The sequence below is a fragment of the Neoarius graeffei genome, chromosome 23 (assembly GCF_027579695.1).
Source record: "Neoarius graeffei isolate fNeoGra1 chromosome 23, fNeoGra1.pri, whole genome shotgun sequence".
Lineage (NCBI taxonomy): Eukaryota > Metazoa > Chordata > Actinopteri > Siluriformes > Ariidae > Neoarius > Neoarius graeffei.
The window spans coordinates 45757381-45780138 of NC_083591.1; the positions used below are offsets into that span (position 1 = coordinate 45757381).

General features: G+C 40.0%; 1 protein-coding gene across 1 annotated transcript; it reads left to right on the forward strand.

The window, feature by feature from the left end:
* Positions 1 to 469: 469 nt before the first annotated feature.
* On the forward strand, positions 470 to 11584 carry LOC132871302 (MICOS complex subunit MIC26-like). The gene is made up of 6 exons (XM_060905417.1): positions 470 to 553; positions 5920 to 5952; positions 10509 to 10555; positions 10652 to 10770; positions 10854 to 10927; positions 11444 to 11584. Exons 1-6 carry the CDS (start codon positions 470 to 472, stop codon positions 11582 to 11584), a joined length of 498 nt encoding a protein of 165 aa, XP_060761400.1.
* The last annotated feature ends 11174 nt before the right edge of the window (positions 11585 to 22758 follow it).

The following is a 22758-nucleotide window of genomic DNA, read 5'->3' on the forward strand; positions in this document are numbered from 1 at the left end:
GAAGAATCTAAAATATGAAATATATTTTGTTTTTAACACTTTTTTGTTTACTACATAATTCCATATGTGTTCCATAGGTTATTTCATAGTTTTGATGTCTTCAGTATTGTTCTACAGTGGCAAAAATACAAAATACAGAAAAACCTATGAATGAGTAGAGGAGGGGTGTCCAAACTTTCGACTTGTACTGTATTTCAGCATTCATACTGACCGAGAATCTGAAGGAAGGAAGGATACCAGTCAGGGCATCTACTTAATCATATTAGCATAGTCACAGTTGGCCGTTCTATTTCATAAAGATGCAATGGCAGACTTGATGTTCGACTGGGGCTGCTGTTATGCAGAAAGGAGAATACAACAGATATTAAAATGATCAAAAACAGCCCATTAGGCTGATTTAGAAATTAATTGATTAATACCACTTTGGTTACAGGTTCTGCTCTGAAATGCTACCATTGTGTTGCTCGTAATGGTGGCAGCTGTACTCCCACTATTGAAATCTGCGACGAAGAGAAAACTGGCTGTGGCACTGTTTACTCCACCTACCCCCGCGGTATGTCTCTTTTTGTGTTTCTTTATGATCATTGCACCCCTGAGATTGTTCATATAACATAACAGCACTGCAGATCTTAAATATAAAACTGAATCTAACAATCTCTGTAGGACACTGTTTCGAAAACATGGCACATTCAGGATAAGAGCTTTGGCTTTTCTCTACTCATGCACACACAACTTCACACACACACACACACACACACGACTCACACGTGCCACGTTAATAATAACCCCCTAGTTCCCCAAACACCTCCCACTGCACACTAAACCACGCCCACACCTGCTAGAATTAAAACATGCTAATGATATCAGTTTGTTCAGAGGGGCGTGTACTGACTACTAAATGTTCTTTCTCTCTTTAGTTACCTACACTGAAAAAAATTAAACATTAGCTCAAATTAAAAAAATTGAGGTAATCGATCACACCTAATATTGTAGTGTTGTACAATATAAATAATTCATTTGATTTGACCTGAAATATTTAACTTCATGTAAACCAATTTCTGATGGTTGAACCAAAGCAATTATTTCAGATTTTCCTAAATTAAAATAAATACATTGGTTTTTTTTAGGGCTTTTTTCACCTTTATTGGATAGGACAGTGTAGAGACAGGAAATGAGCTGGAGAGAGAGACGGGGAGGGATTGGGAAATGACCTCGGGTCAGAATTGAACCCAGGTCCCCGGATTTATGGTATGGTGCCTTAGTCGACTGAGCCATGGTGCCCGCAAAATACATTGGTTTTATTACTTAATGTAAATAATCTTTGTTCTCATCTCATCTCATTATCTCTAGCTGCTTTATCCTGTTCTACAGGGTCGCAGGCAAGCTGGAGCCTATCCCAGCTGACTACGGGCGAAAGGCGGGGTACACCCTGGACAAGTCGCCAGGTCATCACAGGGCTGATACATAGACACAGACAACCATTCACACTCACATTCACACCTACGGTCAATTTAGAGTCACCAGTTAACCTAACCTGCATGTCTTTGGACTGTGGGGGAAACCGGAGCACCCGGAGGAAACCCACGCGGACACGGGGAGAACATGCAAACTCCGCACAGAAAGGCCCTCACCGGCCACGGGGCTCGAACCCAGACCTTCTTGCTGTGAGGCGACAGCGCTAACCACTACACCACCGTGCCGCCCATAATCTTTGTTAAACCTGAATATTTTAAATTCATTTAAACAACTTTTGAATATGGGAGCAAACTATTTTTTTTTTATTCACTGGAATGAAAACAAATACATTAAATGAGCAACAGCTTTGTTTCACTTTTTTCAGTGCATTTCAGGAAATGCATCTCTTGGTCAGATTTAATCATGCTCATCTCCAGTTCTGACATGGAATTCAAATACTGTCAGCGTGACCTCTGCAATTAGGACACTGCTGGACCATGAACATGCTTGATCTAAAAGATGATCTCTTCACTATTTCTGTTTTCTGTCCATTTTACTTTTCAATTATATATTCAGCAACATCAGGAGGCTCTTCGGTTCTTTATCTGGGTTTGTTTTTATTCATACAAAGCCTGAAAAAAATGCATTTTAAATAAGGTCCTTCCCACAGCAAGTTTGATATTTTAATTTACTTTTGTCAGGATTTACAAGGTGGTGGAACAGGAAGACAAAAGCAGCCTGACTATATTACATACAGTATTTATAGAGTTAATATATTAACTGAATCAAATTTGATGTTCTTCTACATTGGACTGAACACTCTTCATGGCATGAAATTAATGTACAGGTGCTCAGCCATCAGCTACTTTACAAGCATGAAAATATTATGAAAGAAGAAAACACAACCTGAGCATGCTGTATTTGGAAAATCATCAATTATCGGTGGAGTGATGTGGGTCAACGCTAACCTGAGTTTCTGTGGATTATTTCCCAGTAACATCACAGCTCTCTCACTCACTACTCAGCTTTTATAGTTTCTGTTTCATAATATAGATGGTGTTATAATATACTTTAACTCTGGGATGGTTCTCAAATCCTGGTCACATTCTAATATTTCCTGACACTGACACTTGTATTGGGAAAATATTCATCAAAACATTAATGCTAACACTTGTGTTAAACCATAGCCTCATTTTATCCAAGTATGTTTGTATAACCGTTTAATCTGTTGACTAGTAGAGTGTGTTTTTGTAAAGATAGCTGAAGTATATGACAAAAAATGCCTTTGTTCTCCTCTCTGCTAAACTAGTTCATCCTTGCATACACTGTTAAAAATTTACTATAAAATTTTCAGTAAATTACTGGCAGCAGAGTAGCCAGTTTTTTACTGTAAAATTTACAGTAACAAAAAACCCTACTGTAAATTGTGGAATAGTATGTTACTGTAATCTTTACACTACTGCAAGATGTTACTGTAAATATTTAACAGTGTAGACACAGACAACCATTCACACCTATGATCAATTTAGAGTCACCAGTTAACCTAACCTGCATGTCTTTGGACTGTGGGGGAAACCAGAGCACCCGGAGGAAACCCACGCGGACAACATGCAAACCCCACACAGAAAGGCCCTCGTCGGCCACGGGGCTCGAACCCGGACCTTCTTGCTGTGAGGCGACAGCGCTAACCACTACACCACCATGCCGCCCTGAGGCTAATGTTTAGGCCTAAAAACCAACGTTAGATTGTGTCCGTATACTTGTAGAATTGATACAGATTTTGCCGACTTATGCACACGTTGAAACATACCAGTCATAAAAACAAATCAGTATGAGTTCAACATCCAGTAAAGCTTATTATATTTAGAGGCAACTTGCAAAAGAGGTTGCTTCCTGCTCCCTTACCAGATTCACGGCAGTGGGTGAGTGGGTTGCATCAGCATCCGTCCGCTCGCTTTGTGCTTAGCGTCAAAAAATTCCCAGAAACCTTCGCGCATTACGGTAGCAGTACACTGTACTGTATAAACGTAGCCACCTACAGTTATTTACTGTATAAGTGTCACACAGTATCTTACTGTAAAATAATACGGTGCTATACTGTAAGTTTTACAGCAATTGTTTACAGTGTACTAGATGAGGAGACAGCTCTGTGTGGTACCAACACACACACACATTACCATATGGGAGCTCTCCCTAAATACCTTCATGGGCTCTCCCTAAATACCTTCAGGCTGAGCAGAGCGCACCAGTCTTCTGGATGCATAGAGAATACTCACAATAAATTTCCTTTATTCTGATTCTCCTTTGGACTCAGGCCTCATTATTTTGCCACCACACACTGTAAATATGATGCCAGAGATGTGGATTTTTCTTTGTAAGTAATGTGTAGTAAATCTTTCCTTGCAATAAATTGCAGCCACTGTCACCCTGAAATGAAATGAATGGGGCTATGAATATGTCACTGAACACTCTTGAACAGATCTTTTTGTTGTCATAACCCAATTGTGAGCCACAATTATCAAAAAATAAAAGCATATGTAAGAACAAAGAGAATAGTGTAATATAAACTATGGGAAATCCTGCACCACAAAGTAAATAAACAAAAACAAACAAACAATATGGGAGAGAAATCAGGTATCTTACATGGATAACCAAGTCCCATGTGCATAGTCCTCACAAAAGGCACTTGATACATCATACTAGATTTTGCACTAGATTTTGGGGCATGGCTGTGAGGATTTCTGTTTAGTCAGCCACAAGAGCATAAGTGCAGTTTGGCACTGATATTGGATGAGGACACCTGGGGTGCAGTCATGTTCTAATTCATCCCAAAAGTCTTCACTGGGGTTGAGGTCAGGGCTCTGTGCAGGACACTCAAGTTCGTCTACTCCAACCTTAACACGCCATGTCTTCATGGAGCTTGATTTGTGCAACAGATGAAACAAGTTTGAGCCTCATAGTTCCACTGAAGGAAAATAGTAAAGCTCCTGCAAATAAAGACATTCTATCCAGTTGCGTGCTTCCAACATTGTGGCAACAGTTTGGGGAAGTCCAGTGTAGAAGGGTATCATGGAGACACTGGACTCAAAATCTCAGAATGCAATTATAAATATAATTATACGTATCAGAATGCAATGCAGCTCTTTGAAGCAGTTGTACAGACTGAGTTAGAGCAGAGACTCGGCTAGTTAGCGATCTGTGACATGGTGAGCATGATGGCATTGGCGTTGGTATTAGAATGAAAGGTGAAGCTTTGGAAGATGATCTACAATGGCCGAATCCCATTTCACCCCTTGGACCAACCCCTTAGCCCTTCCCCTCCATTTTGCGCGTTCACGTGAAGGGGTAGGGGCATCCCAATCCCAGTTAACGCGGAGGGGTAGGGGAAGGTGTAGGGCTTCTGTACCCCTCCAAACGGAGATTTTCCTGGAGCAGACTCCGAACGAAGGGGTTTGAGTGATTTCCCACAATGCCATGCGGATTTCAGCGAGATTTCATGCGGATTTCAGAAAGATGGCGGTTCCCGCGGCGAAAGATTGTCATAAATGTATTTTCTCCATTATTTACGTGTTTTAAGTTGTTATCCAGAGGAAACACGCCGCTTGATTCGCTTTCGAGCTGAGAATGAGCAGCGATTTCTGAAATCCAAGCTGCTGCTAAAAAGCTTTGGGAGTGAGTATTGTTTTCGGTTGCTTTACTGCGTATGTTTTGTTCTGTTATTCTCGCTTTTATTGTTTACATGAGTGTTCTGACACCTCATTCTGTCGGATGTGGTGCACGAAGCGCCAAAGATATCCCATTCAGTGGTGTTAGTTAACAAATCACACCCTGCCAGCAGAGATTTCTGCCTCTGGCTCTGACTGTAGCGGCTGGTCGCAGCCAATGACGCGTCGCGTTTTGCTAACGTAAACGCTGACGGAGGTACGCGATGACGTATGCGATCGTTGAAGGGCTATCCCAATACGTAAGGGTTGAATTTCAAGCCCTATCCCTTGTAGCTCAGTTTCAAGGGGAAGGGCCAAGGGGAAGGCGGAGGGGAAGGGGGAGGGGTAGGAATTAGAATTGGGATTGGGCCAATGTGTTTGAGCAGAAGGAACAACTGAGGAGTTGTGAGAGCTGGACAGACAAAAGGACTAAAGTGCCATCGCCACATCTCTCTCTCTCTCTCCTACTTTCACTTGAAAGCAATTATAAAAAGTGTTAAAACTAAAATGCTGGAGCTTATTTTTAATTCATTTACTAGATTTATTATTGTCACTAAAATAGTATTAATAGAGACATTAACAACACTGACACCTGTTGGATATATTTTGAACTGCACTGGATATATTTGAGAAAGTGAAAATGACAAATAATTATAAAACAAATATTGTTTCTCAGAATAGTTTTCTTGCAGCATGTTTAGGTATGCTGTTTTTTTTTTTTTAAGTTGACTCTCAACTTGTCCCCCCCCCCCTTTTCCAGGAAAAGACATCATATGCCCTGGATAAAGCTGAGGTATTCTGTTTACTGCTTCTGTCAGAAATGTAATCCTGATGTGCCAATATATTTTTTATTAATAGAACCCCGATTCCACAAAAGTTGGGACAAAGTACAAATTGTAAATAAAAACGGAATGCAATGATGTGGAAGTTTCAAAATTCCATATTTTATTCAGAATAGAACATAGATGACATATCTCATCTCATCTCATTATCTCTAGCCGCTTTATCCTTCTACAGGGTCGCAGGCAAGCTGGAGCCTATCCCAGCTGACTATGGGCGAAAGGCGGGGTACACCCTGGACAAGTCGCCAGGTCATCACAGGGCTGACACATAGACACAGACAACCATTCACACTCACATTCACACCTACGGTCAATTTAGAGTCACCAGTTAACCTAACCTGCATGTCTTTGGACTGTGGGGGAAACCGGAGCACCCAAAATGTATCATTTAAAGAGAAAAATTAGGTGATTTTAAATTTCATGACAACACATCTCAAAAAAGTTGGGACAAGGCCATGTTTACCACTGTGAGACATCCCCTTTTCATACATGTCAACCTTTGGTCAATCAAACCTGTATAACCAACCTCCAAAATCCTTATTTCCCTTATAAAATCCTTATAAGATGCAAATTAAAATAGTTTACCTAAAATTTGAATGATAATTAACAATGATACAGTATATCCCAGTTACCTTTTATTCAATATTAATAACAATAAACCTTCAGAATGAATACAAAGCTCCAATATTTGACAAAAACACAAAGTGTCACTCTAATGTTCTGAATTGTACTCCATGACAGTTTTTTTAGCACTCTGCACCAATACCTCACTAGGCTGCATGTCACAGCAAGTGTCTAGCTGTGTTGATCTTACACTGCAGTAGGCCAGGTCAGTGTGTCTGCATTCAGGTTCTGTCTGCTCTCTGTGTGCATCTTCCTGACTTGAGAGAAAACTCTCTCACAGTCAGCATTACTGTGGGGTAAACAGAGCACTGCCTAACTTGAACTAAAACTCCCACTACCTTGTGTTTTCTGTCTTTTCCAGTTGTTGGCATATCAGTTTTTGAGCACGCAAATACGGTCATCAGTGGCTGATTTTGCCTTTGGTTTGCATTCCACTGATGTTTAGTTTCGATTTGAAATGTTCTTTCACATCATACACTCCCGATGCTGCAACTTTGTCACACACACACAGTGTGCGTATTTGTCGTTTTTGGAGGCTGCCGGTTGGATTATGCCATTGAAAAGGTCCTTCCATTCAGGGTGTCAAGTCGTGTCAGTTTTGTTTGGTTATTTCTGTGCAATTTCCCCAACTTGAATAAAGGATTGTGGCATCTGGTGGAGGTTTAGGGTAACTGGACTTCACTCAAAGGATTCGACAAGTCAACTGTTTCCGTTTCCTCTTTTTTTCTCTTTTTATTAAAGTTCAAGGCACATCCATAAAATTGCAGTGGCAGGTAGATGGTAGAAACAGTTAACAGGTCTTTAGCTCTTTAAGTCTTTAGTTCTCTCTTTAGCTCTTAACACTTTTCCTTTAGCTTTGTCTTTAATTTTCTCTTTAGGTGAAAAACCTTTGAAAAATATAAAAATAGAAAAACCACAACAACAATTATTAACAGTGAAAATGCAAAAATGCAGTGCTTCTGGGCAAAGTACACATGTAGAAATGCACTATGCAAATATGCCTTAAATACTTGTGCAAAATAGACATATGAGAATAAATATTTTAAACTACAAACCAGATAACACTTAAATATGACTGTAGAAAAATAAGATTTAACTACTTAGTATACACATTAAAATCACAAGGAAATAAACTACCAGAAGAACCAATACAACCACACAAGCCATAGCAGTAGGCTCAATTTGGCCATTCACAGCTGCTTTAAGTAGCCCACAAATCCACTGCAACTACCAATACCATATAATGCAGATAAATATTGCAATGAAGGAATCTGTGCCCAGGTTTATACTTAACCACACAACAATAAGACACCAACAATGGAGTACAAACACTACACTGTGTGTATTCAAATAGAAAGCCCAACACCCAACACTGTTGCACGGCCACGCATTGTCAAAGCAAATACCAAACACAGAGATGCAGCACAATTAATTTCAACATTAAATAAAGCAGAACAAAATCCAAATGCTTACCAGATGCCTCTCCAGTTTCCCAAATGCCACATTTGCACAGTGTTAGCTCAAGTAGGTCAGAAGCACAACAGTTTTAAAGTAACTCTTACTAGTCTCCCACCACCCCACAACTAATCAGCTGATTAACACACCTATGAGCCTTCAGTTTGCAGCTCACACTCAGCTGCAACGAGCCCAGCTGCAATTGATAATCAGCTGACTGGCAATGCTCGTTCCAGCCAATCAGCTTAGTTGCAGTGATCTCACTTTAAAACACACACTTTTTTCCAGTTTTCTAAACACATTTTTCCCCTGTGTTTCCCAAATGTAAACAAACACCATTAAAAACCAGTTTGACTTTACACAGGGAGAAACCTACCACTGTATTGTGTTTTGAATTTCTTTGCCGGAGTGCCCATTCAGAATCTTTTCAGTCGCTATTGAAAGTCGCTCAGGTGGAAATACGCTTTTCAAACAAAATGTTACTTCCCGGTTGGCAGGATTCTTGCAATGCGGTGTGCGCATGATCAAAAGTGGAACGAAGTCTCGCTACCACAAGATAATGCACGATTTCATAAGACTATTTACTGGCTGGCTCCGGTTTCCCCTACAGTCCAAAGACATGCAGGTTAGGTTAACTGGTGACTCTAAATTGACCGTAGGTGTGAATGTGAGTGTGAATGGTTGTCTGTGTCTATGTGTCAGCCCTGTGATGACCTGGCGACTTGTCCAGGGTGTACCCCGCCTTTCGCCCGTAGTCAGCTGGGATGGGCTCCAGCTTGCCTGCGACCCTGTAGAAGGATAAAGCGGCTAGAGATAATGAGATGAGATGAGATGAGATTTACTGGCTGTCTGTGCTTTCTGTGGTGTACAGTATGTTTGTAAATGTTATGCGCTCTTTTATCATCATGGGAATTGATTATAGCTCTAAATAAATATTGAAGTTTTTTTAAAGAATCCGTATAACTTTATTTGTACGCCCGTATACTACATTTATTGAATCAAATCCGTATAAAATACGGACATTCCGTATAGGTTGACATGTATGCCTTTTCTCTTTACAACAGTCTGTAAATGTCTGGGGACTGAGGAGACAAGTTGCTCAAGTTTAGGGATAGGAATGTTAACCCATTCTTGTCTAATGTAGGATTCTAGTTGCTCAACTGTCTTAGGTCTTTTTTGTCATATCTTCCATTTTATTATGCGCCAAATCTTTTCTATGGGTGAAAGATCTGGGCTGCAGGCTGGCCAGTTCAGTACCCGGACCCTTCTTCTATGCAGCCATGATGCTGTAATTGATGCAGTATGTGGTTTGGCATTGTCATGTTGGAAAATGCAAGGTCTTCCCTGAAAGAGACGTCATCTGTATGGGAGCATATGTTGCTCTAGAACCTGGATATACCTTTCAGCATTGATGGTGTCTTTCTAGATGTGTAAGCTGCCCATGCCACATGCACTAATGCAACCCCATACCATCAGAGATGCAGGCTTCTGAACTGAGCGCTGATAACAACTTGGGTCGTCCTTCTCCTCTTTAGTCCGAATGACACGGCGTCCCTGATTTCCATAAAGAACTTCAAATTTTGATTCGTCTGACCACAGAACAGTTTTCCACTTTGCCACAGTCCATTTTAAATGAGCCTTGGCCCATTTATGTCTGCGCTTCTGGATCATGTTTAGATACGGCTTCTTCTTTGAACTATAGAGTTTTAGCTGGCAACGGCGGATGGCACGGTGAATTGTGTTCACAGATAATGTTCTCTGGAAATATTCCTGAGCCCATTTTGTGATTTCCAATACAGAAGCATGTCTGTATGTGATGCAGTGCCGTCTAAGGGCCCGAAGATCACGGGCACCCAGTTTGGTTTTCCGGCCTTGACCCTTACGCACAGAGATTCTTCCAGATTCTCTGAATCTTTTGATGATATTATGCACTGTAGATGATGATATGTTCAAACTCTTTGCAATTTTACACTGTCGAACTCCTTTCTGATATTGCTCCACTATTTGTTGACGCAGGATTAGGGGGATTGGTGATCCTCTTCCCATCTTTACTTCTGAGAGCCGCTGCCACTCCAAGATGCTCTTTTTATACCCAGTCATGTTAATGACCTATTGCCAATTGACCTAATGAGTTGCAGTTTGGTCCTCCAGCTGTTCCTTTTTTGTACCTTTAACTTTTCCAGCCTCTTATTGCCCCTGTCCCAACTTTTTTGAGATGTGTTGCTGTCATGAAATTTCAAATGAGCCAATATTTGGCATGAAATTTCAAAATGTCTCACTTTCGACATTTGATATATTGTCTATGTTCTATTGTGAATACAATATCAGTTTTTGAGATTTATAAATTATTGCATTCCGTTTTTATTTACAATTTGTACTTTGTCCCAACTTTTTTGGAATCGGGGTTGTAAATCATTTCATCTTTCAGGAATATTATAAGACCATAGAGTCTGGTATTAATCCATCTGTACAGACTGAGAGCTGAGAAGCTTTAATCAGTGCACAAATAAATATTTTAGAAAGACAGTATATTTACTACATGCAATATTTTCACAGTGTGTTTTGGTTTATTGTTTCAGACACTTATGCATTTCTGATTAATCCTCCATCCGAGTTCTACCCAAGTGTTAGTGCTGTAGGGTTTTCTGCAATCCTCAGACTTTACCCTGCCAAAGGTAGGTGTGAAACTGATACATTGATCATTATTATTTTTCATTTATAGTTAGTGATTATTTCCTGTATCAGTGAAATGAAATGTGGTCCTGTTCGTTTTTTCTCTTCCCCATTAGATTGATGATGCTGAGCTCCTCCATGTTTTACCCACAGCACGCTGCCTTTCTGGCCAAGGCAAGTCTGACATGATAAAGCCTTCAGGACTGAGAACTTTACACTTTTTGGGTCTCTTGGTAAGATGAAAAAGAAACTAGTGAGGGAATGTGTTTATATCTGCTTTGTAACATAAGTAATAACAGGAACTAGCTTGTTTCATGGATGTCCCAGAACATTAAATGTAGCTATAAATTGATAAAACACATGACACATTGGTCTTTAATAAATAAAGCTTTTTTTTAATCCTTACTCAATTTCTTCTTCTTCTTTTTTAGGTTGCCAAAGACGAAATATCCACCATATCCTTTCAAGGGGGAAACGTTTTCATCTAGCAACCTTAAGCATTCTTTAGTTTGTTCTTCTCAGGAGATACCTAAAGCAGAGATCTTCAGAAGTATCCCTACAGTGTGAGCTTTTGTTTAAAAAAAAAAAAACTGGATCCATGGTTAGAAAACTAGAACATTGATCATCCAGAGAACCTTGTTGAAGAATTGTTTGAATTTGATCTCATTTTTAATGTTTAATGATTTTTAGGAGGCCAAAGACCAGATATCCAGTTTGGGTTCACAGCTACGTGTGCATTTGGAGGACATGCGGAAGGGAAAATCACGTGGGAAGAAGGTGAGCACAGAGAACATGAAGTTCTGCAATGTTTCCATCAGAGTCTCAGACTAATCCTGATTTATTAGAAATATAAGATAGCCATCTTCATGTTAACCATCATCATCATCATCATCATCATCATCATCATCATCATTATGTATGAAATTGTTCTTTATGTCAGGTTTGTATCATCTCTTTTCCTCTTTCTCTATCCAGAAATGAAGAGACACAGGTCAAAGACAGATGAAAGATGAAGGAAGGGAAAGTTGCTATGAAGCTGAAAGAGACTTCACTCTGCTTAACTCATTCCATTCAGTTTTGTGCTGGTGTGTGGATCTGGGACAGTGCATATTTGATCTATGAATCAGTACAGAAGTTCTCTTCTAGTGTTTAAACACTACTATTGTCTGTCTGTATTAGGTCTCAGCTTTTAAATCATAATTTAGTTGATGTAGTGAAGCAGTTGAAGGACAGTTCCCCCATTTCCCCCTGATGAAGCCATCAGTACAGGATGCTTTTCTATCTGATGCTTAAAGAAGTTGATTTGAATTAAAATGTCTAAAAGGGAAAAAATGTTAATTAATATGACATTTTTAGGCAGATAACTAGAAAAGGGATCATGAATTCAATTCCATTGCAAGTGTTTACATTTTTTGCTAAACCTTTATTACACAGTAAAAAATGGAGTGTCAATATTGCAGTGTAAACCTATTTTCCTCTGGATAGAGTACACTGTAAAAAAAATATTTGTTGTTTTAACTTAAAAAAGTTAGTGCAAGGGCTGCCTTAAAATTTTGAGTTCACTGGAATTCACATAGTAAGTTAAATTGTTGTGAACTTACTATATTAATTTCAGTGAACTCAAAATTTTAAGGCAGCCATTAAGGCAACCCTTGCACTAACTTTTTTAAGTTAAAACAACAAATCATTTTTTACAGTGTAGTGTGTATATATATATTGTACAATTATGTGCGCTATATAAATGCTAATAAACTTAAACTTATAGGGGGACGGGCCCAATGAAGGTAATGGAACACTCAAAGGGGGTGGGATCCATATGTGGATGGAGTTCCAAAGAAGGAGGGGGTCCTCAGAGGTAACAGATTCCTGAAGGGAGGTGGGGTGCTCAGAGGGGATGGGTACCCTAAGAGGGATGGGATCTCTAAGGGGGACGGGATCCTCAGAGAGGATGGGTTCCTGAAGGGGGATGGGGTGTTTAGAGGGGTCAAGGTCCTCAAAGGGATAGGATTCCATTTGGGGGTCGGGATCCTCAGTGGGTTCTGATTCCTCAGGGGGGAAGGGTTCCTCAAATGGGTCGGAATCCTAATGGAGGTCGGGGCCCTCAAAGGGGTTGGGGCCCAAATGGGGGTTGGTTCCCTCAACTGGGATGGGGTCCGGTTACCAAAAGGAGACACTTTCAATAAAGGGGACAGGATCTGGTTTCCTGAAGGGGAGGGGGTCACAACAGGGACAGGATCCAGTTCCCAAAAGGGAACTGGCTCAATAGTGGGGACAGGGTCCCAAAAGGGGACCAGTTCTCTAAGGGTGACAGGGTCCTTGTTGGGGTCCAAAAAGGGGATGGGGTCTGATTCCCAAGAGGGGACTGGTTCAATAAGGGGGACATGTTCAGTAAGGGGGATGGGGTCCTTGTTGGGGTCCATAAAGGGGATGGAGTCTGGTTTCCTGAAGGGATAGGGGTCCTCACCAGGGATTGGGTCTGGTTCCCAAAAGGGGACTGGTCCAATAAGGGGGACAGGGTCCCAAAAGGGGACAGGTTCCGTAAGGTGGACGGGGTCCTTGTAGGGTTCCATAAAGGGGATGGGGTCTGGTTACCTGAAGGGGAGGGGGTCCTCAAAATTACCTCACACTCATTACCATCCTCTTGCACATTCTGATCAGGCCTGTGGTCTTCATTCTTGTCATCTCTCTCCTCTGTGCTGTGGTCGAGCTGACTGACAGAATACATCCTTCATGTGTCCAAAGAAATGAAGAGACAGTGAGACACATCTGCATGTCTTGTCAAATGAATCAGAAACCTTTCTTTTTATCACAGAGAGTCTGCTTGGTTTAGCAGAAAATCCTCACTCCAAACATCCTTTACACCAGACACACTTACACAAGTGATGCTACTGCAAACGCAGGAACATAAACAATATGGGAATTTCATCTTTTTTCTTTCCTTTTGTGAAAAATAAATAAAGATGTGCAAAAACAATTCTGTACAGAGAATCTGTAATAAACATTCCCTTCAGTTTTCACAACCAGCCTGTTTGTTTTTTAAACCAATTATATACCACGATCCCCTCAATAAACCCATGAAAATTTTTTTACACTTAGTTATCACACAGTGGAAAATCAAAAAAATGTTTTACTAAATGTTTTAACTCTTTTGCCTGTCGTAAAACTGTTTATAATCTCATCTCTGCTCACCTGTTTGGGATTACTGCACTTTAGTGGGCCCTAAAATATGCAAAAAGTCACATGAAATCTGTGTATTAAACAAAGAGCACGCGCGAACGGGCAAAAAATGGTGAAAACGAGGTCAAAATGGAAAAATAATGCCAAATTTGGATAGAGCACATTAAATTGGGTTAATACCTTCGGGATGTAAATACCGAAGGTGTTAATTAAATCCAGTAGAACAAAGAAAATTAACCCTTTGTTGACGATTTTAATGAATGAAATTCCACTGTCGTCACGTTACTATGCAAGGGCTGATGGGTATTTTGTTACGCGTATTTCTATTGGTCGAAGGATTTGTCTGCCATTTTCATTGGTTAGCAGGTAAGGAGAATATGATTGATAGTAAAATGATAGTAAAATCAGCTGTTCAATGTAAACAATGAATTATGATGATGTTTACAAGTTGTGCAAGGATCAAATTCAGTTAAGAGAGTGGTTGCCAGAGAGAGAATTACTTGGAAATCTAGGTGGTGTTTGTCAGGTGTGCAGAAAAGGTAGTATTTATCTTTATACAGACAAATCATTCAGCAAAGACAGGCTGTGTTGGAGGTGCTCAGATCGTGAGTGTGGAAAGAAGTTTTCAATTCACCAAGATCCTTGGTTTTCTAAATCTCATCTTTCTTTATCACAAATTGTGAAACTACTGTAACTTACTATTGGGTGTCTAAATATCCTGCATAATTTGTTTTGCATGAACTGCAAAACTAATAGGACGTGAGCACACAACAGTTGACTGGTATAACTTTGCCAGAGAAGGTTGTGTAGAAATTTTGGAGAAAGCCAACGAAAAGATAGGTGGCCCGGGAAAGATTGTTGAGATTGGCGAATTGAAATTTGGAAAGAGGAAATATCACAGGGGAAAACAAGTTGAAGGTGTTTGGGGGAATTGAGAGGGGCAGCAAGGAATCTTTTTTCAAGATAGTTGAGGACAGATCCTCAAGTTGATCTCCATTATTAAGGAGTTCATCTTACTGGGCACAACCACAATTAATGACTGTTGGAAGGCATATGCCAGTTTGAGCAGTGAAGGGGATGTCCATCAAACTGTCAATCACAGCATAGAGCTTGTCGACAAAGACACTGGTGCATGTACTAATACCATAGAGAGCACCTGGCACGCCGTGAAGAACAGTCTGCTCTCTATGACTCATATTTCTGTGAGTACTGTCTCATTATCTCTAGCCGCTTTATCCTGTTCTACAGGGTCGCAGGCAAGCTGGAGCCTATCCCAACTGACTACGGGCGAAAGGCGGGGTACACCCTGGACAAGTCGCCAGGTCATCACAGGGCTGACACATAGACACAGACAACCATTCACACTCACATTCACACCTACGGTCAATTTAGAGTCACCAGTTAACCTAACCTGCATGTCTTTGGACTGTGGGGGAAACCAGAGCACCCGGAGGAAACCCACGCGGACACGGGGAGAACATGCAAACTTCGCACAGAAAGGCCCTCGCCAGCCACGGGGCTCGAACCCAGACAGGGGCGTATCAAGCTTTCCAAAAGTGGGGGTGTTCTGGAATGGGGAAGCCATATCATTAGAAATCGGTTTATGGCTATATACACGCCCGGGGTGTACACTGTGATGTACTGTCAATGACCGATATGGAACTTTTTCATACCCATGGTCCATGGATGCAAATGAAAGGGAGGACAGCAGAAAGCCTATAAATCCAGTTGACTCCAGCCAAGTTCTGCATTTCATGCAGAGATCTATCATGTTGGGTTTTGGTGTTGTTACTGCCAGGGCTATGTAATTATTCAGTAAGTGAAGGCAAAAAGTATTGAGTGATAATTCTAGGTAACAGGATACTGCTCTATAACAGAGATGTCAGTATTGCTGCCTACACTGGTATACACTGATATAAACACAACCAAAAACTTCACATAGCCCAAGAAGTCATGCACAGTGTATAGATCATACACCATCATGCATAACAGTTTGGACTGGGATCGCTTTGTGTGAGCAGGAGGCATGGCTAATCAGTTCATGTTGGAGAAGCGCAGCATCCTGGAAGGACCTCTTTAGTATAGCATTCAAATAAGACGGGGCAGTTCCTGCTTTTAATGTCTTTAATTATTCAAACTCGTGTACAAAACTTGTTTGCGTCATGCATTACATCAGGTTTAATGCATAAAATTTGAAAATGATGCAATAGACTACACATACAACAAACACTTAATGGCCAAATAACATTACTGTACAACAATTATTGAACATTCATTCGATTTGAAAAGCCTTTAAATCTCAACTGAAAAACTCTTCTAAAAAGTGATAAGCAGTTATAATGCATGAAAAGTAGACTTGGTACAAACACACACACTCGTAATAAAAAACTTGCCTCAACTGACTTTACAACTAGTAACTACTATTAACACAGTCTTTTAGGGCATGGCACCTGGGACAACTGTTTGAACGACGGCATCGCAAGCGCTTTGAGAAGGGTCTGTCTGCAGAGCCGCAGAGCCAGGCACAGTAAGCACCGCATGCGACGTCAAACCTGGAACGGTGAATCAGGAGCGGTAAAACTGGTGTTGGCTCTGCAGCTCTGCAGACAGATACTGTATTATTGAGCGCTTTCGGCACGCTACGCAAACTGGCTATTATATTCACACAACTGCTGATTGGTCGGGTGAGAAAAACTGTTTTGAGTCCGTTGCGTGGCTGTTTTTTGTCTAACGTTATGGCAATAGTTTACTTCCTTGTTACACATTTTATAGTAGCTGTATAATTTTCATAATGATGTCATTTTAATCTGACAAAAGTGCGGGGGATGAAATTGTGTTTCAACAAAAGTGGGGGGGATGAAACGTACGCATCCCCCACGGGTGATACGCCCCTGAACCCAGACCTTCTTGCTGTGAGGCGACAGCGCTAACCACTACATCACCGTGCCGCCCCTGTGAGTACTGTATTAGAAAGAAATATTTAACAGACTCCAGTGACAAATTTCTGAGCTTTTTGGAGCTAATCAAGAGTGTCTACCTGGTCAAAACCAGAAAGATTCTTCAGGCTCAAACAACCAATCCCAAAGCACAGACAAACACCAGTTTTGATGACTTTGACATATAATCGAACAAGGTAAGCTTTTCTTTCTTTATTATTGATAATAGGGGGGCTGCCGCCCCGAACCCCTGCTTAAATTCGCTCAAACGCCGCTAGGCTCGGTAAAGTATGGCGAAAGTCAAAATCAATATGGCGGATTTCTAAACACTTGCATAGCAACGGTCACACACCTGCATCGGAAAGGCGGAGCATGCACAGTAAATGTAAACAATATGGCAGAATTGCGCCCGCTGAAGTGCAAACTATCCCACAGTTTTCTTTCCTATTAGTTCCACAGCAGTTTGCTGAACCACACCAGTGAATAACTCAAGAATAAACTCGAACACTTTTCATCTTAATGAAAGCATTTTATCTGTTTTAACTCGGCTATTATTTTCTGAAGGGTCTATTTACTCTTTTACAGCCCAATAAAAATACAAATAAAACCCTGAACGCTGAAAAAACAGTCATTTAGTGACATTAACTATGCTAACTAGCCAGTTAGCTGATCTTAGCTTCGCTCCTCAGAGTAACTATTGACTTGTAATAAACTTAAAGTAAACTGTCAGACTTTTAGAATAAACTAGAGAACACAAACTAACACTTGGTTAGATAAATTATTGTTATTATTATCTTAAACCTTTTGCCGAATGGTTCATTTCTGCCCACGTTAACATTTCTGAAAACATAAACACTTTTTCTTTTCTGTTCATTTCGTGTTTATACTTTAACACATTTAATGACATTTTTCAGCGCTTCTGTCTGTGTTTAACAACCATAAAATTATCTGCAGTGTTTGTATCCGTTATAGCTTTAATACTCAAATGGTAACGTGATAATGCTGACAGCTAGTTAGCTTAGCAACTAGATCCAACTTTTCTGAGAAGCCACTATACTTTAGGCTAATTAGCATGAATGTAAACCGATTAGCCAAACAATCAGGAACAGGTCGCTTTGACCAAAAACCCTCTTAACGCTCTTAACTCTGGGCTGCCAACTCTCACGCAATGAGCGTGAGACACACGCATTTGATTGTCTTCACACGCTCACACGCCATACCTCCGATTTCTCACGCTAGAAAAAAATCTAGTTTATCTATCTAATCTAGGCTACCCATTGCGTCGCGCCAACCACTTGCGATCGATCAATTACGCCTTACGCACGGCTAAACAGGCAGAGAGGTGTTCCCTTCTGTACACACTCCCCTATGGTAGGTGGCGCATCTAATGATGCTGCACTCGCCGGAAGTTGGATAATTGCCTACCGTCAATTTAGAGGAAGAGGAGAGAGAAGAAGGTATCCAAGTTGAAGACGCGTGTCTCAGACAGGTTTGTACATATGCATGCCAATGTGTGGTGTTACTGGCGTAATTATGAACTTATATAAAGTTTCTGAATTGTTTTAGCCTATAAGTGTTGTGAGAATATTTAATGCCATATCGAGAGCTGTGTACTAGGCATGCTAAATCATTATAGGCCTACTGCCGTGCCACAGCCTCTATCTTCCCCAACAAGCAGCACGGGAGAGCACCTCCTTAGCACACGGTTATTAAGGCGCATTTTTAGTTTGTTTACTGTATGTTATCATACTTTATGACTTTATTTGAAGCCATACTGGAAATGTTGTAAAATAAAGCAAGTAAGAGATAATATCACAAATGCAAGAAGAGTCATTAGCCACCATACCTATTGTTTATTTACAGGGTATTTATTTTTAATTATTTATGATGTATGTAATTGCTCAGTTAAAGTAAATAAAGCATGGTCACCTGTAATATCAAAGAACTTGAACTTGTGAATAATTAAAAAAAAAAGACAGAGAACAATATACTGAGGAGACAGGGTTTCAAAGAGGGCAAGACAGGTAGAGAATATTTGTCAGATAACAGGCCCTGACGAATGCTCTATTACTAATAAGAAACATAGATAAGAAATAAATTAATAAGAAATATATTAATATAGCTTATTTAAGTATGACCAAAAATTTTAAGCCCAACTTTGTGTGCACATTCCCACCTATGGCCAAGGTTCAGCTTTTTGTGTTTCAATACTGTTCAAACTTAATCATTTTAATGTTTCTTGTAGCACATGCACATTTTGCTTACTGTTTAAGCATTTTATTTGTTCTTTTGCTGTTGATATTTTTCCCCATGCCAATCTTCTGTTGAACCCAGTGGTGGGGAAAGCCCTTAAATGCATAATGAATAGTTAGTGAGGGACAATCTTATTTTTGCAACAGTTATTAAAAACTTAACATTTAGTTTCAATTCAGAAGGTGTTTAGGCTTAGCTGATGAAATATTTTCAAACATGAACTTGCCTTTAAATCTGAAACGCAGGTCTATAGGGCTACAGGAACATTGGCAGTCATCTGTAGTTTTCTAGTGTGGGGGCTTTTAAGCCAAAACTTGTTGCTTTTATTGGCCACAAGCTGAAGGCCTGGCAAGTCAGGGTGTGTAAGAATGTAGGTATGGCACAGCAGGCCACTCCAAAAATCCACCAGAATGCAGGAACATCTACTAAATCCAAACTCTCAAACCCCCCCCCCCCCCCCCCCCCCCCATTGTCCATCTCCAGCTGGACGACCCACAAACAAAACACCAGAATGCAGGGGGACAAGTGAATATCAAACTGAAAACAAAATTCCCACTTACTGCATGGTGTGCGGAAAAATTTTGCCGTCGAACCCCCCCCCCAAAAAAAAAATCTCACTCCAAGAAATTTCGAAAAGTTGGCAGCCCTGCTTAACTATATTCCTGATCGTGTTTTTCCCCCTATTTTATTTATTTATTTTTAATTTTTGTGTAATAACGCGGTGTTTAAACCAAGAAAACTTGGTAAGTCACCCTTCCGGGGGTCGGTCAGTCCACTCCATTTTGGCTGACGCTCTTCCTCCTGGATCTTCAGCAGGTCTTCTCCTCATCCTGAGGACGCAGGAATAACTCGCAGGTGGTGCAGGAATAAATCCAAAGCTGTGTCCAGTGGTTTTGCAGTAATAATCGCTGAGTAAAAGTTTTACGTGTGATCCACAGCTTGTAAGTTCCACAAATGAGTGTTTTGGAAATGAAACATTCTAAAGATTCAAACACAAACATTCCAAAGAGCAGCCACATTTTTCCTTTTTTGGTGTGAGGGTGGGCAGGGAAATAATTAATATTCATATGAGTAATTAAAGGAAAGTGGAACCCTGGCCAGTGAAGGCTCTTTGTTTCACCGCGTTGCTACACGAGGAAATGATGTTTTTTCTTCAAATCCATCAGTCCGAGTTCTATAATTATGCTATGATTAGGAAAAGGAGCACAGAATTTACTGTGATTGGTTTCAAATGCATTTGGTTGTGATCCATGAATTATTATCCGTGAAACAATGAAAGGTAGACTTTTTTAATTAAAGGAGTAAAATAAAACACATGGTTATTGCGCAACACAACATGATGTAATAATTCATTTACTGTTTTTGATCCAATCCTATAATTATCCTATGATCAGAAGAAGGAGCACAGAATTTTATTTCAAATACTTATAATTTCATTTTCACTCAGGCTTTATGCAGATGAGGATCTTTTTTTTAATTCCATATTTACGTTCCATAAACATAATAATGTTATAACAAATGTTTTAATGAGTCTGATTTTTTACTTTGACTTTTGAGTTACGAACACACCTAAGATCAATGAGTATAAATAAATAAATAAATAAATAAGAACATAGTGTATAGGAAATGCAATTTTAAGAAACTACACAGTAAAAATCATAGTGTCAATTTTACTCTTTAAGAGTTGAATTTAACTCTCTGTCAGATAACATTTGGTCCCACTCAAAATCAGTGTAAAATTTACTCTATAGCCAGTGTAAGATTTTTAGAGTTAATTTTACTCTATTTTGTGTCAAAATTAACAATGATCATCACCCTGCAGAGTAGATTTTGTCGTTGTGTGCAAGTGGGAATTAACTCTCACTTTTGACACTACCATTTAGACGATTTTACTCTGCATAGTGTTATAACTATATGGAGATTGAGAGATGCTATTTTACATTTGGCTAGGACTAGTTCTTTTAATTTTAGTTGCTCATCAAGGACTACACCCAAGTATTTGATGCATTTAGAACGAGACACTGATGCTTGGTTTATTCGTATGCTCTCCAAACTGCACTTTTGTAATTGGGCGAAGCTGCCGAAGTAGATCAATTCAGTTTTGACATCATTCATCTTAAGCTTGTTATGGTTCATCCATTCCTTTATGTCCAGAAGGATGAGTTGTGTTTTTTGTGAATTTTCTGTTTCCTTATCAGATGTTGGTGAAAAGGAAGTATATATGCAGTGATCATCAGCGTAGCCCATGATTTGGGTATTTCCAGGAATGACAGATGCTAATGTGCTTGCATAGGTTGTGTACAAGACTGGTCCCGCAACACTACCCTGAGGGACAGAGCATGGAAGATCTCGAGGGTTGGAGTAAGTGTTGTTGATTTTCACCCTCATTTGGCACCCGTTAAGATATGACCCGAACCATTTGAGTGCTTGACCCGAGACACCAAAATTTGTTTGAAGGACATCCAATAGGATATCATGATCCACAGTGTCAAATGCTGCAGACAGGGCAAGACTGATAAGTGTCGTGACCTGCTACTGTTCCATAGCCCACAGAAAGTCATTGGTAACCTTGACTAGGGCCGTATATGCTGGTTCCTATCAGCAGTATGAGGAATCCTGTCCAATGTCATGGGAGAAGGAAGAGGAGGGATGAAGAAGATAAAGATGAAGAAGCCCCTCCTCGTCGAAGGCAACATTTGACTCCTGAGTAATAGCTTGAGGAGACTTCATCAGGAGGCCCATCCCAATCCTAGACTAGAATGAGAATGATATTATTTATGAGTGAGCTATAACCCTCACGCCTCACATTCATCACCACATATTCATCAGTAAATGTGTGGTAAGTATTTCATCCTGAGACTCGTACATAATCATTAATTTAATAATAGCATATTTAATAATAATAATAATAATTTTAGAATAAAGCAGTTATAGCAATTATTGTAAAAAAAACTCAGTCTGTAGGTTTATCTGTCTGGTTATTGTTAAAAGTATCAGTGTTTAACAGTAGGATATCATGTATTTATGACTTTTTTTTAGTATAATGAATATTATAAATTAATAGTACTCAAATTTATACATGGTAGTGATAAAATAGGGCACAATGTATTGCTGTAAATATGTATGTATTATATTTTTAATATTAATAAGTTTTTAACTTACACACCTCAGTGGAAAAGAAACAGAAATAAAAATGGAAGTTTTGATTTCTTTAAAAAACATATCATATGCGCACACAGGGCCGCTGACAGCTTTGGCTGGGCCCGGGACAGAATGCTCTGATGCTCTGAATGGGCCCCCCCAACAACAACCCCCCCGGGCCAACCCACACACCCACCCACCTCTCTTATCCCAGTCTCTACTCACTCCAACCCTCAAATGACAGGTATTCAAAAACCATTCAACCAGTCAACAACCATTTCATTTTAGCATTTCAACATTTTTACAGTTTTAACATTTTAACATTTCCTTAGTCTGCAACTATTCAGGTGCAAAATGCAATGCGCCAGACTTTTGTTGTGGCAAAGTCGTCAATAAAGTCATTGAAGTCCAGCTTTTTCGCAAGTTCGTGCTCTACAGAGAGCATTGCCAGCCCATTGAGCCTCTCCTGTGACATGTTTGAGCGCAGGTAGCAAACGA